Below are 16,010 nucleotides of genomic sequence, written 5' to 3'. Positions count from 1 at the left end.
TGCTTTACTAACAGAGAAAAACAATTAACAAGAAAGTGTGAATGCACAGGCCTTCAGGAGCACCATTCTGATTACTCACTGAATGGCGGTCTGTTTGACTAGCCTCTGGTGCTGGCCAAAAAGGGTCCCTGCCACCCACCCACCCTCCAACAGCATTCTAGGAGCCATTCTATAATGTGCTTTTCTAATGAATAAGTGAGTCAAATCTCTATCTTCACACAACAAACACGCAAACTTCTTTCTTGGACAGCTGTCATTAAATTTGAGAGCCCTCTGACCTAACAGTACACATTCAGTAGAGTATTTCTGAGAAAGTGTATACTTTTTTTTAGACTTCATAGTCGGTGCCCTACATATTCTCTGTAACATTTATGTAATCTAAGTATCTTTTAAAACATAAAAAAATGAAAAGACAAAAAAAATAGTGTGGAAATCCTTAGTACTCATATGAAAACTGAAGTTACAAACATATTAAGCCATATTTGTTCCACTGTTCCCATGAACCAAAAAGCTTGATTTAGGTAATCGATCAACTCTTTTTTTCACTTGGGTCCTAAAAAAGTCATTCAGTAAATGATAAACCTTGGGGCCTAAAAGAATGAGTAACCTTTCCTAAATATCCTATGACTAAATTAAGCAGTCACACTGGAAAAAACAAAGCTAACCTTGAAGGCAAAAAAAGAAAAATGTGTTAAACAATACACAAGAGAATAAGGAAGCATTTCAGCAAAGGCTATCAATAAGGTCCAAACAGAAATCCCCTCTTACTTCTGGCCCAACATACTGTACACCATACCAGAGATTCCAAATCACACCTTACTTAGGGAGGAAATAAGGACATGATATTAAATGGGATTAAGAGTTCCTTACATGCATTTTTTTTTAAATTATTGCATTCAGGTAAAAAGGATTAAAACAAAGAATAAAATTTAAAATAAGGTCTTAAAATATAACATGTAGTTAAAATAAAGAAAAAAATAGTTTGGTTGAACAGAGTCAGAATTCACCTTTAAAACTATCTTTGGCCTCCTTAGACAAAAAGGATTGACTGTATCTCAATAAAACTTGCTTTTTAAAAAAAGGATTTGAACTGGTTTTTCTGTTTTGTTTTATTTTTAATTTATTATTTTATTTCTCTCCCCTTTTCTGTACACCACCCCCCCGCCAGCTGTCTGCTTTCTGTGTCCATTCGCTGTGTGTTCTGTGTCTGCTTGTATTGTGTCTCTTTTTGTTGCGTCATCTTGCTGTGTCAGTTTCCATGTGTGCGGCGCCACTCCTGGGCAGGCTGTACTTTTTTCGCACTGGGTGGCTCTCCTTACAGGGCATACTCCTTGCACGTGATGCTCCCCTAGGTGGGGGACACCCCTGTGTGGCACGGAGCTCCTTGTGCGCATCAGCACTGCGTGTCGGCCAGCTAACACATGGGTCAGGAGGCCCTGGGTTTGAACCCTGGACCTCCCACGTGGTAGGTGGATGCTCTATCCATTGAGCTAAATCAGCTTCCCTGAACTGTTTTTTCTCAAAAATGGATTGCTCAAAGTAGAAGTGCCTACAGGATGACTGATCATGGAAAATATAAAAGGATTAGCCTTTATTCAGCCCAAAAGTTCATTCTACTACTATCTCAAAATTCAAATACAAGTATCCACTGAGTCCTTTCCACTGGGTCTCATGCCCATTAACGTGGTTTCGCAATGATAAAAAGGCCTGAGGCACACCGACTACAAGGAGAAGCGAAAGCTGGGCTGCGCCACCAGCTGAGCTCGGCCTCCAGGACGACATCATCACGGGTCATCCTTTGCGGTTGCACTGATGAGGTCAGCTTCACTCGGAAAACACCGAGTTCCCACTGTGTGTCAGGCACTGGGTGGGGTCAGAGGGCTCAGGGGCAGTTGCTAGAGAGCTGCCAGGGGGCTACAAAGACACCTCCTGGAAACAGATGTGTCTCGAACGCTGAGCTCCCGCCTCCCACAGGGGAGCTCCCGAGTTTGGATCCCAGTGCCTTGTGAAAAAACAAACAAGCAAGACAGATGATAAAATCAAAGCAGGGAAGCTGATGCGCCTCAGTGGTTGAGCACCGGTTTCCCACACACAAGATCCCAGGATCAATCCCTGGTCCCCAGCACCTTAAAATAAAAAAAAAATTTTTTAAAGATACCTCCTGAGGGCCCATCTGAAATTACTCATAGCCGTAGCAAACAGACTGGCCAAAACAGAAAGGCCCAATTGGAATCCACAGAAACATCTCAAATCTCCTTGTTTTTATTTGCACCTTCCTTCAATGTTATTAACATTGAAAAAAAGTAACCATTTTTGAGAACATTAGCAGTTTAAGAAGTTGGAATCTTCTAATGTTGAGTACCCTCGAATGTTTTCTGATAGAAATACCAGCAATCTAAAAGCAATTCAAGAGTTCCACATCGCTTCCATACTTTAAGTCATACCTCAAGGTCTATCTCCCCTTCCAGCAGAATTTTTCCATTAATTTTCTTCATCCCCAAATCCACCAATTCCACAAACCTACCACCTGAACGCACAGTCATAGTGATTTTTCATCTCCTATGATAACAGCAATGTGGTGGTCTGTAAACGATACCCATTCCTAAACCATAGGGCCCCATTTTTAAAGGGTAGTTAAAAATAAAACAAGACAAAAAACAACTACAGCGGGAAAACAGAAAGAAAAGCAATGCCCTACATAATGCAAAGTCTACGTAATTATTCTCTGAATGATAGAGCTAATTATGATTTGCTACCCCCAAACCTGCTGAGTATGCCAACTGAAGGACTATCAATTGAATGAAAATTAATATACCCCATCCAAACCACATGCTATTTACTCAAACAAGTCAATCCAATTCAGTGAAGGGGATTATTCTTTAAAAGCATGTCAAGTATTTAAATTTTACCATATATCTACAATTCACAAATTAACAGTTGTACAGTCATTAGCAGGACAGAAATGCAACCTTTCTAATGAGTTAAATAGTGATCCTTTTGGCTTGAACAGGTGGGAAATTTGGCTCAGATTTTATCATTTGCTTCATCAGAGAGGAAATTCTCACTTTCATAGAGTCACGGAGAGCCCCTCCACATTCCCCACCCCTCTTCCCAATTTGAAAATATCCTGATATGTTGCTTTTGCTTATTTTCATATGAACTAGAGTTGAACATACTGATGAAAACCCAAACCTTGACTAGCACAACAGACAAGCAAACAGGATTGCAACAAAGGTAGAGTGGTTTCCTGCTGGGGCAATGAAATTTTCAAGACTGTCTCGATAGATAAGAGCATTGGAACAGCAAAGCTCTTCTATTTGATAAGCTTGTGATTTCACTTTAGGCCCCATAATCCCACCATCCTGCATCTCTCTCAACAAGTCACACCCTTTGTATAAATTTGACTAATACAAGAAGCCTCTTTCACGTGTCAAAATGATGAAGTCGTACTTCCTCCACCTTGAAGGCAAAAACAAAGAATGACTGTGGGTCTGCCAAAGATTCAAGCTGAAAGACAGACAAATGTCTCTAACGGGGACTACTGTCTAGAGAGACGGAAAACTGTCTGCTGGAAGATGTGAATGCAGCTGGGGTGCCTGTGTCACTCTTCAAACCCAGTGAAGCATTTTCTCAAGCCGGGCAAGAAAGGAGGCGGCTGGGCTGGGGAAACCCTCCCTCCGCAGAAGGCACAGTGCTCCTGGAATTCTCCGCGAAGGGTTTCAGAGGCCCAGAGACAGAGGTGTTAGGCTCGGACGTGGAACTGAAGCTCGCCTTTCCAGAGTGGTATGAAAGCTGAATAATTCTGAAGAGCAAGTTACACTATCTTCAAAATTTACACTGTAACAGCCCTGTATTTCACCTCTGCACTGGCAGTAAAGATATCCATGCATATTGCAACTACGTAGGAAAAATATGTTAGGAAGAGTATGAGGAAACACCTCCTCGCTAAAATAATAAACGCAGCTTCCATCCTACTGCAGGGTGGGCTGGCGACCACCTTCATAAGAGAGGGGAGAAGGAGATCCATGTTTGATTTTTATAAAGGCTTTTTATGAAGAAGGCATCCTATAAATTCTTATTTTTTCCTTTTCTATGAACTCTTAATGTCCAACACATTTCTTTCAGAGAAATGTTTCTTTGCCTACTCTAAATGATATAACTGAAACATATATTTTAATTTCATTTGGGGCTGAATACCACCCAAAGATTTACACTGCACAAATAAATCTAACAGGATTAGAAATATCACCAAGCATTGAATTTTACAATAGTGGCATTTTGAAAGAAAATTACAAAGCAAAAAATAATTTAAGAGTCTTATACACACCATAGATTTTGATCACTCTGAATGGCATTTACCTGTTTTTTTACTGAACGACTACTCATGATTTTTTCTACCACCGGACCTTCTGCATCAACAGATTCCTAAAAAATAAATTAGTACGAGTCAATCCAAAAGGAAAACATTTCATTTTAAGCAAGAAATAATTTCTTTTTGCCTCTACCTCCATACTCTTTAAATTAGTGACTACAATGTTACCATCAGGGGGAAATACAACTGAAAAGGACAAAAACCACACTCCACAGGAAGGCAAAGGGAAGATCTGGGTTTATCATATCATGATTATGTGGTTTAATTACATGGACTAGCATGGGACCCTGAAGTTCAGAGAGTATTCAGAAACTCCAGCGGCCAAAAAAACATAATGCCTGCATGCTAACAGTCAAAGTTTAAAAAAAAACATTTCTTCATCTATATCCACAGGGTAAATATACTCATCATTCTATTCTTGCAGGCAGCTTTTATCTATAAATGTTATATAACAACACAGCACAAATTACTGAAGTGTCCAGAACTACAATTAGTATACTTTTCAACGGTTTACCTGTTTGTTAACTAAAGTATAGTAATGGTAAGAAGAGAGCATTATTGTTTGTAAAATCTGCAAAATAATCAATCCTATATTACAACGCACATTTTATACAAACTATTTTATCCATCATTTACATTGCACAAATAAAGTATGCCCTGCTGGGTCCTACTAGGCAGTAATTTCATAAAGGGGTTCTTGCGGTGCCTAACAGCAGGAGACAAGCTTGAGTGGTTTATTAAAGTCCTAGAAGCTACAGGCACTGAATTCTCAGAGGTAAATTCAGCCTTCTTGTATCCTAGCTCTGACTTTTCCTTGGCAGAGACCATTAATTCTCCAAAATTGTGTCAAATTATATATCACAGGCTGGTATAAAAATAAATTTCCATGAACAGGGCCTTTTTAAAGACACCGCCGAAGAACTAACCCTGCGTATACACGAGCGGGCATGAATGAACGTTCCCCGGGAAAGCCTGCGGCGCCGCCGCCCTGCTCCTAGTCCCGCTCTGCACCCCCGTCTTGACCGGGATGCACCCACGCCATGCAGGGGGTCTGGGGGCTCACCTGCTGCTCGGACTGGGAGGTGTTGGAGGGGGAGTCCCTCCCAGCAGCCTCGGCGTCCTCGGCCTCCTCGTCCGAGATCTTAAACTCCAGGTCCTCCGTGTACCGCTTCCTCTTCACCTGCCGGCTGGAGCGCCTCTTCTAAAAAAAACCCCAACACGGTGCATATTAAAAAGCAACCACTGATGTCCTTTACAAGTTCTGGAAAGGCTGAAATACACGTATAAACAAAAATTAATCTTAGAGAAAAGCTTATAACTTCAATCTTGTCAATCCAATAGAATGGAGATGGGGAGAAATTTGGGGTCAGATGCTTGGAACGCCCCTTGCCCTGCCACTTCCAGGGATGTGACCGGAAAAAGGAAATAACAACGGATCTTGTCCCTCACTCAGCAACTGTGACTGTCACACGTGAAGGCAAAGGTGAAGCTGGGTGACAGGCACACAGGGATTCATCATACTGTTCTCTCAAGTTTTGTATGTTTTGTAATATTTCCCATGACAAAAGTTTTTTTAAAATGTGAATGCATTAGAAGAACGATAAATTATAAAGTCCTATACAAGAACTATGATATTGTCCTCCAAGGTAACCATCATATTTGCAGAAGGCCATTCAAATGGAAAGCTTGCATTTTAATCCTGTTCCTAAAAGAAACACGCTTGAAAATTCTGAAGAGGTGAAGGGTTGAAAGACAGAATGTATAACAAATGACAATAAAAAGTAATTTTCCTTTTTTTTTTAAAATTTTTTACCACTCTGGTTAAAATGTAAAGGATTGATAACGACCAGTGGTCATAGGGTTTCACATCCCGGTGGGTCAAAATATAAACCGGTACAGTCTTTGTAGGACAATGAGGGAGTATCTATCAAAAACTTAAAATGTCAACCCTTTGAGTGGGCAATTGTGCTTCTAGTAAGTAAGCTATCTAATGTTTCTTGGAAGCAGCTCCAAGATAAACTGTTAAATAAAAAGGAAAACAAGTCACATAACAGTAAGTGGCTTATGATTTTATTTAAGATAAGAAATAAAACCGCACATGTACCTATTTGTATGTGTGGATCATCGATACATAAACTCTGTAAGACCTAGGCAAGGTATGTCTTGTTCATGTTTCTATGCCTTAATGAATACTGGCCCAAAAAAATGAATGTGTATGTTTTCAATTAGAGAAAAAAAAATCTGAAAAGATACACACTCGATTGTGAGTAGATGTTAATTCTGGGGAGAGAAATGCACTTTTTGTTCAAAAAAAATTCTATATAGTTTGATCTTTTTTGACAAAGAATTTGTTTTTTAAGCTAATTTAAAATGAGAGAAAATAATCTTTTTAAAAATGTGTATGTGATGAAAACCCAGTTTGAAACTGGCATGTAAGTTTTAAATTGCTGATGGAGGCAAGCATATAACACTGAGAAAAGTAACACATGTAAACTTTTTTCTACGAATCGGGAAATAAAACTGGTGAATGTAGAGCCCTGTGCATTTAGCAGGCAGGAGCATATTGAAGTGGGGACAGCACGGTGGAGAGTATCGGAGGGGGTGGCAGGCCATCGCACTCCCAGCACCTGTCCCTGACAAGCGGGGTAGACTGGTTTTACTTTATGAAGTTTGTGCCCCCCTTCCCCCTCACTACAGAATCAGATGGCCTGCTCAAGACCCTCAGCCCTCAGCCCCACGCAGGCGTGGCCGCAGAGGCACAGAGCACTTTCCCAGCATGACACGCCTGCAGTCGCGTTCTGGTAACCTACTTCCTTGGGGCCTAAAGGAGAGGGAGGTGTGCCAGGCGCCGACGGCGGCTCGCCTGACCCTCCTCTGCAGCACAGAGTCAGGCCTGCAGGTCACCTGGTCCCAGCAGGCGGCGGGGACGGACGGGCTGCTGCTCCCTGCTCCGTCTCCGCGCTGCAGGACGCGGTTTCCCATCGTGGGCCCTGCGCTCAGTGTCCCTCTGCGCTGGCCCGGACCCAGCGTGACCTTGGTCTCAGCTGCTGGTGAGAGGAGCAAAGGGGACTGGTGACGGTGCCTGCCTCACCGGATGCCACGAGGCGCCCATGAGGGAACTCACTTGCAGCATTCAGCTCAGGACAGGGACATGGGAAAGCCAAGTGCAAGAGGCAGGGCTGGAGCCCTAAGTCGGCCCCGCCTCTCCAAAGGCCACCCAGAAGCTCCAAGGCTACCAGCCCCACTATCAGGGACAGCTCCGGCCCCTCTTTCCAGGGCTGGCCCAGAAGGACTCCTGCTCTTGGCACCCGCTCCTCCACCCCTCGCTTTCAGACTGTGAGTTTCTTTAGGACAAGAATAGCATTTCCCCTTTGTGACATGTAGCATAGCATTTGACCTATCGATTTACATTAAAAGGGACTGAGGTATGTTTTCATCTTTATACCATTCCCCATAAGGAAGCGTGGGCTACGCGTGGGACATCTGTGATGTTTTATGAGGTCTCCATGCTTGCAGCCACACCGGTGTTCTTCTAACACTGATGACAAAATGCCCTCGGGGGGGTCTAAGGCAAATCCACTTAACGTTAACCCCACTCGGATGATAAAGAAACCATCCAGTCAGTAAAACAGTGAGCTTTCCTTTTTTGTCCATAGAAATATATGTCTTGGTAGATAAAACTTCTATGAGGAAAGTTTCTTCTCATATCAACTTTGTGATACAAACCTGTGTTCTCATTGCCATTCGTGTGTGCAATGATGGAGTACTGTACAGGAGATCCCTTAATAAGAGTGAAAAACAACTCAAAATAAAATTAGAACTCCATACCCTGAATTTTTAAAATGTTATATGGCTTCTCTACTTTCTAAATATTAATTGACCTTAAGTTTATTTATTTGGGATATCAAGTTTCCTTTTACAATTTCCCAATATAAATTAGTTCTTTAAAAAATTAGATGGGAAGTGGATGTGGCTCATAGCGGTTGAGCTCCTGCCTCCCAAATGGGAGATCCCAGGTTCAGCTGAAAAGATAAAGACGAACAACAAGCAAAATAAATGAAAAAAACTAACTCAGGGAAGTTGATGTTGCTCACTGGTTGAGCACTGACTTCCCACATACAAGGTTCAATGGGTTCAATCCTTGGACCGCAGTACTTCAAAAAAAATTTTTTAATGATTTATTACCTAAAATGTTTCTATTATGATCTGTTATGCTGTACCTATCCGAAAAAAATTTACAGATCAAAATGAAATACCAGAATTGCATTTAAGCCGTAACTTAAAACTTCCAAATTGACATTAAAATAACAGGTCAACTTTGGAGGAGTTTATTTTTAAAGTTGAATTTGCATTAGAAAAGTTAATAATCAGGAAGCGGATTTGGCTCAATGGATAGAGCATCCGCCTACCACATGGGAGGTCCAGGGTTCAAACCCAGGGCCTCCTGACCCATGTGTGAGCTGGCCCACATGCAGTGCTGATGTGCCCAGGGAGTGCCATGCCATGCAGGGGTGTCCCCACGGAGAGCCGCCCTGCACAAAAAAAGCGCAGTCTGCCCAGGAGTGGCACTGCAGACACAGAGAGCTGACACAGCAAGATGATGCAACAAAATGAGACACAGATTCCCAGTGCCACTAACTAGAACACAAGCGGACACAGAAGAACACAGAGCAAATGGACACAGAAAGCAGACAGCTGGGGGAGGGGAGGAAAAATAAATAAAAAATAAAAGTTAATTATCATCAAAACAGGTATACCTTAGAAAAAAATATGTTTCTATGATCTTGGTGCTTTTGACACAATTTTGAGTTAGTTATGGCAGGGGAGCAGGTGTAGCTCAGTGGTTGAGCACCTGCTTCGCATGCATGAGGTCCTGGGTTTAATCCCTGGTACCTCCTTTTACAAAAAAATTACATTGGCGGCGGACTTGGCCCAGTGATTAGGGCGTCCGTCTCCCACATGGGAGGTCCACAGTTCAAACCCCGGGCCTCCTTGACCCGTGTGGAGCTGGCCCATGCGCAGTGCTGATGCGCGCAAGGAGTGCCGTGCCACGCAGGGGTGTCCCCGTGTAGGGGAGCCCCACGCCCAAGGAGTGCATCCCGTAAGGAGAGCCGCCCAGCATGAAAGAAAGTGCAGCCTGCCCAGGAATGGTGCCGCATACACGGAGAGCTGACACAACAAGATGATGCAACAAAAAGAAACACAGATACCTGTGCTGCTGAAAACAACGGAAGTGGAAAAAAAAGAAGATGCAGCAAATAGACACAGAGAACAGACAACTGGGGTAGGGGAGGGGAAGGGGAGATAAATAAATAAATCTTTTTTTAAAAAAATTACATGGCATTTACTAAAGCCTAAAATTAATCATAAAACTCAAGAATTTTAATCTAAGCCTTTCTTGCACGTGTTATAGGAAGAAACATAAATAAACACAAGCCAGTACCACTTCATGTGTCAAGAAAGCACTGTCTTCAAAGTCAGATCAACTTGTGTGATTGCTTAGATCAGCTACTGAACCCCTAACAGTTCAGCACCAGCCAAATAAAGGTTACATCGATGTTCATTTGAGTTGATCAGCATTTTTCTATAACTGAAATGAAAAAGAAAAAAAATCCGAGTATTTCATAAAAGCCCATTTTAATCTGCATTAATACAAACAAACATTTTTTAAAGGAGATACTGGGGACTGAACCCAGGACCTCATACAAGGGAAGCAGGCACTCAACCACTGAGCTATATCCATTCCCCAGAAGCGGTACTAGCAAAGAGCAACTTTCTAAGACAGAGAACTTTCTTGAATTGTGTGAATAAATCTTCTTAATATCATACAGATAGTATCATAAAGGTCCTGGTTTAAGCAAACACAAATCAGGAAAAACCATCCTTGAACATAAAAATGAAATTCAAAATCATTAAAATACCTTAGTTTTAAACTCCATAGGCAATTAAAAACTAAACCAAAAAAAAAAACAAAACAAAAAAAACGCTTACCTTCCCGATATCTTTTCCCTGATGTGTTAAATAAAAGGAAATTAACAAAATTAACTCAAATTGCCAGAGGCACTAAGTTAGTTACACACCAAACCAAACCAACCCATATCTAGCTTTTCTCTCCCTCTCGCCCTTCCAGATCCTCCTAGCTTAGGCCATTCTGGGAAGGTGCAGATAAAAGAGAGTTCTACTAAACAAGAACCAAAAAGCCAACTGAAATGCTTTAGAATAGAGCTGCGAATCACAAACATTTGTTTCTGACCCCTCAGCGCCTTGAAGGGCGTAGGTGGACAGTGCTGGGTATGGCTAAAGGGTGAGAAAGGGCCCGTGGAGCTGCCGCTGTCCCGCCCATCAGGACGCGGGGAGCCGCCTTGACAGCTCTGCTGTCACTCACACAAGTCACATTCCCAGCCATCCCCGTGGACCGCGCTGGCACGCGTCCAGGGAGCCTAACAAGGAAGTAATGTTAACTGTCAAGTGTAAGGATCCCTCTTGGTCCAGTCGGGGAAGTTGGTGTGCTTTACACACAATAAACCAAAATTCCTAATGTTGAGTTCAGGGCTCGTTTTTCAACTGAATCTTATGAAATTTTCATAAAGTCAGGAGACTCTAACACTGGAAAACGGTGCTGGACTGTCTGCCATCCAGAGAGTCACTGATTTGTAATAGGAAGTCCAGTGAGACCCGAATATCTCTCACCTCTGACCATCAGATGTGAGAAACCTTACACTGCAAATTATGTCTGGGCTTTCATTCTGAGAAGAAAAAAAAAAACAAAAACAAGCAACAAAACTTCAGAGAAAATTAAAAATGTGAACAAAACTTTAATCGAACCAACGTATTGACAATACGCTAACCGCATCTTAACAATAACGTAAGTATAAACATCAAAATAGACATTTACAGAGAAATAAAGAGTGGTTTTTATTCATTACGGAGTCGAAGATGGCAAAGCCTGACTATCTGGGCAGGAGTTTGATTTCACGTTGGCCCCCCAGCCCTCATCACTGTGGGTAAGATGTCCCAGGCAAGAATAAAGACAGCTTCAAAGCACCTCTGTGACAAAGAGGGCGGGCTAGTGCTGTGCCTCTGCCCGTCTAGAGTTACCCGCACAAAACAACGAGGCTTGGGGAGCAGAATAATGGCCTTACCTGAACACCTGGGTCGTCGTCTTCTTCGGGAGGAGATGCTGGGGGTGTTTTTTCTAAGTCTGAATTTTCAGAACCTTCGGTTTTTCCCTTGTTGACCTTTTTCTTCAAAGCACTTGCTTCTGAATCAGGTTTCTTATTACTAGAAGGCAAAGTGGATCACTTAGTGTTCACTTTTGAATGTGGTTTTCCACATGCCCCAAGCCTTATATTTCCCACATTAATATCCCAAAAGCATCAATGACAATTGATAAATCAATACTTTTCAGCCACTTAAAGATAAGTGGTACTCTCTAGTAAGTCTGGATGGCAAAACCCCATATTGACGGCCTTTAGCAAATATCTGACCTAATTAAAGAGAAATTGTATGCAAGAACTCCTAAGGCCACCCACAGGACATCTGTTCACCTAGACAATGCAAATTGCCAATACACCAAGTCGATTACAAGATCTTAAAAGTTTCATTTTCAAGTTCTTAAGGGGCAGAACACTTTTTTTAAAAAACAAATTGTCAAGGAAAACTAGAATACAATCATCTTCTCCTTTGTGTTTCCTGTGGGTAGTTTTACAGGTATCTACTTAAGTACTTTTTTGACCTGTACTACTACATGTCCTCTTTTACACCATCCAGCTAAATTTTTATCCAACCGGTCACCTTTTAAAATATAATTAATTTATATAGTAATTTTCTATTTTACATAATTTTACTTGATGGACCTTTCTTAATTATAAATAAACTTTATCTGGGCACTACATTTTTGAGATTGTCTAAATTAGCCTTTCTTTCCAAAAAATAGGCTACTGAGATAACAAAAATATAGCAAAACAAGCAAGCCAATACCTAAAATCCATGTTTCATAAGGTGTCTCTGTCAAACATGAACAGAATTTGAACATTCGTAAGTCAAAAGACAGGAGTGATCTTTAAGAAAAATTTAAAAACCTTTTTTTTGTTTTTTTAATAAGTTTATCATCAACTTTAGAACCATCCTGTTAGAATGCACACTTAGTGCCACCTTCCACTTCAGTCTGCAAACTGGCTCCAAGGTTCTCTAAGAGCAGTTATCATTTGCTCTCCAACATTTAAAATAAACCAAACTCAGTGACAATTATTTTTCACTATTTCTAGAGAGACTAAAATGCTAATGAATTTTGAAGATATACATTTCAAATGTTTATCTATTGAAGTTTGCTAATTCCCAGAAAAATATGCTGATAGAATACATTCAAGGGCATTTTCTCAACCTCAGATAGCATAAAAAGGAAAGAGGCCAAGGCAGCTTTAAGCTTACTTTTTTTTTTCCAAGTAAGGCACATATCACATAAAATATTTCAAAAGTCTTGTGACTATGATAAAGTACCCATCACACACCTAAAATCCATTGGCCAAATAGAAAATAAAATAGTTCATGGTGTTAAACTAGCTCTTTTGAGAGAACGCTCAGAGTGTGTTTTTGTTTTCTTAAAATTTTAGCATGGTAGATAGCCACACAAGGAAATAGCTTAAAACAATTCAAGATCATGGCAAACAGCGGTTAGGATTAAAAGATTCTTTTTATTTAAAAAGTAAGGAGGAGGAGGAGGCAACGTCCCAAAACTTTAAGTCGGTAAAAGATCCACCGAGAGCATAATATTTTTTAAATTTAAAAAAAAAAAAAAACCATACAACAGTTCCTCATCCAACTGTCCCAGTGTTTACGCTACACATGGACAGAAGTCTCCCCTACTATGAGGCTCCATTTCCAGCATTTATTTCCGCTCTAACTGCCACAAATTATACAATACTCCAGCTGAACACTGGGCCCCTTTCCTTTCATCTGCACGCCAAGAGCAATCAGATTGCCGTGGTAACCAGCGGTCACATGACCAGCACCTGCTCTTTTGGCTGGGTGCCACTGACTAAAGCCATCTGCTTCCCTCAATCAGCTTTCAAACATTCTCAACACCTGCGCTGCAGTGTTTTGTGGTTTCTTTTATCAAATCAGTGCAAAACTGCTTCCAAAACTTTACATATTTCTCAAATTTGTTTAAATCAGAGGTAGGGCTGTCAAGGAGTTGAACCGCTGCCAGGTGAAGGGAGCTGGCAGGCCGCGCGGGGCCAGGGACCTCTCCACCGCGGAGCGGGGCACGCCCTCTCACTTCGTGGTGGGTGCAGAGCCCCGGGAGCACGAGCCTGTGGGACGCGTCTTGAGGACGAGCAGCCCCTAGGTTGGAGGAAGCAGCCGTTTGCTGACGGAGCGACGTTCTGACGCATTCCCATCTGCCCTGGTGGGAATGAAGTGTAAGGAACCTCCAGGTCAGACAGGACCTCTCCAAATGCTCAGGCACAAAGCCTGGGCCCCAGGGAAGTGCCTCCCCCAGCTCTGATTATGAAAGATTTCTAAACTCGCTGGGCCTCGCGCTATTAACGTTATTCAGAGACCGCAAAGCATTTCCCTGTTAACATCTTCTCGTGACCTCAATGCACAAATTTTTAAAAAAATGTTTAACCCTAAGAAATAATTTTTTTTTAAAGCTGTAAAATCTTTGAAGTCCACCTAAAGCTATTACAATCAAGGACGAAACAAAGTTACTTAAGCTGCTTTTGCTTCTGTTTTGCAATAAGCAAATTTGGATTTTCAAGTAACTTCTATATTAAGACTGCTTTGTCCAAAAAAACTAAAGTCAGAATGTTTCTTTTAACAAATGAAGGTAATGTAGCGTGGTGGGGAAAAGCACTAATGTGAGTCAGGCAGACCTGAGGTTTAAGTTCCAGCTCTGACGTTTACAACCTGTGGCCCTGGAAAAGTTGTTTACTTTCCCTGAGCCTCAGTTTCCTCATCTGGAAATGAGGTTAATCATTATTCTCCTCTAAGTATGTTACGAGCATGCAATGAGACGGTGCATGGAAACCTTGACAGTGCCTGGCAGAAAGAGCAGACCTTCACAGGCACCTGGAAGGCAGGGACGCAGCCCGGCCTGGGGGGTGCCCGCTGCCTGGAATCTGGCCCCACCTGGGCAACGTCAACCGCAGAGATCTAAAGACAGGACCCCCTGCATTGCTGATCACACCATTTAAGCAATAAGAATCGAGGAAAACCTTTTTGTAACATCCCTAACCACCAGCTAAAAGGGCAAACGAGCGCACGAGCCCAAACCATTCTCCTTCTCCGGCCCCCTACCATCTCCCCCAGCCCCTCGCGCTCCACTTCAGAGCTACTCACAGCCTGCCTGGCGGGGCAAGGTCCTGCCCTCATGGCTGTTATTTCAACTGTAAGGGTCCACACTGCTCCTCTGTAACGTCAGGGCCAACACAGGGCCATGCATGCCCCCCTCTTCCAAATTACGGTCAAAGCCACAATGCGCAAGGAGGGCAGCTCTTCCAGTTGCGCAGCCCAGAACGTTATTAATAAATAATGTAGCTTCAACCAGCGTCTGCCATGGTGGCCTCCACAACTAAAATAAGCTAGGCCTGGGCTGGGAAGAAATACTTTCTAATGCTCAACTGACACGACAGGCCTGAAGAGGTCATGAACCCTGCCCCAGCCTGTGCCGCACCCCGCATTCCCTAGCTCAGAGGCCCTGCCACCAAAATGCCCCCCACAAAGCTACCCTCCACTTGGCCGCCAAATGCAAACCTCTCTGCACCATTCAGCTGACAGTCCAACCCACGCATTTTAAAGCGCGAAACACGCGGCATTGGCACGAGGCCCTCTGTGATTCTTTTAAGTGTTTGCTACTCTTCCCGTACTCTGAACTCTTTACAGTTTATGTTCCACACGTACCAGAAGGCACTCGCCTCTCTCCTACCTCCCCTCCCTACCCACCCTGTTCCCCTTCCCAACAGGGCGTGGGTGTCACTGAGACCACCCCAACCTGCGCACGCTCTCTGCACTCCATTTGGATGCACATAACATGCCCCATACGGGGTATGTCCAAAATATACAAAATGCCATGGTAACATTATTGCAGTGTATCAAAGTCACTCCACGCGCCTGTGTGTATGTGTGCTTGTGTGTGGGTGTGGGTGTGTTTCCAACTATCCTGAAAGCCCAAGAAGACATGAACTGGGCCTCCTTATCTTTGTGTTCCTAGTGCCAGGCCGTGCAGGCCTTCACAGATGTTTAACTCAACAGTACGGTAACAGTAATAGCAACCAAATACTTACACAGCCTCCCTAAGTGCCAGGCCCAGCTCTAAGTGTTTTCCCATTATCTTGTTCAAGGAAATGTCACATAGTCTGTGTCTCCATGATGAAATACCGTCTTAGCTCAGCAGCAACAGGGCTAATGTGTCACCAAAATAGAGTGAAACTCAGCAATTTTACAAAGAAAAGAATGCTATTTATAAACTTTCCCTCCCTATTCACGAAGTTCAAGGGAGGAGAGGTGACTCAAGCAATTAGGCACCTCCCTCCCGCAGCAGAGGTCCTGAGTTCAGTTCCCAGTGCCTCCTAAAGAAACAAGGAAGACCAGACACAGCAAGGACAAACAACAAGTGGGTGGGGAGAAAGAAAGAAAT

The 16,010-nt window shown here is 42.7% G+C and overlaps 1 protein-coding gene across 5 annotated transcripts in view; it reads right to left on the bottom strand.

Annotated features, from left to right (window-relative positions):
• CHD7 (chromodomain helicase DNA binding protein 7) overlaps positions 1-16,010 on the bottom strand; it is a 195,384-nt gene that overhangs the window by 57,529 nt on the left and 121,845 nt on the right. For 4 of the 5 annotated variants that reach the window (XM_058275557.2, XM_058275559.2, XM_058275561.2 and 1 more), the window contains exons 4-7: positions 11,515-11,653; positions 10,364-10,381; positions 5,436-5,573; positions 4,360-4,425 (exon numbers count right to left, since the gene is read on the bottom strand). In XM_058275557.2, the coding sequence (XP_058131540.1) occupies positions 4,360-4,425; positions 5,436-5,573; positions 10,364-10,381; positions 11,515-11,653 (361 nt within the window). The remainder of the gene's footprint in view (positions 1-4,359; positions 4,426-5,435; positions 5,574-10,363; positions 10,382-11,514; positions 11,654-16,010) is intronic. The other variant, XM_058275560.2, reaches the window with a different exon arrangement.

This window comes from Dasypus novemcinctus, chromosome 14 (assembly GCF_030445035.2).
Source record: "Dasypus novemcinctus isolate mDasNov1 chromosome 14, mDasNov1.1.hap2, whole genome shotgun sequence".
In the NCBI taxonomy this organism is placed as follows: Eukaryota; Metazoa; Chordata; class Mammalia; order Cingulata; family Dasypodidae; genus Dasypus; species Dasypus novemcinctus.
The sequence above is the reverse complement of the archived record's forward strand: the minus strand, read 5'-3'. Positions and strand labels throughout refer to the sequence as shown.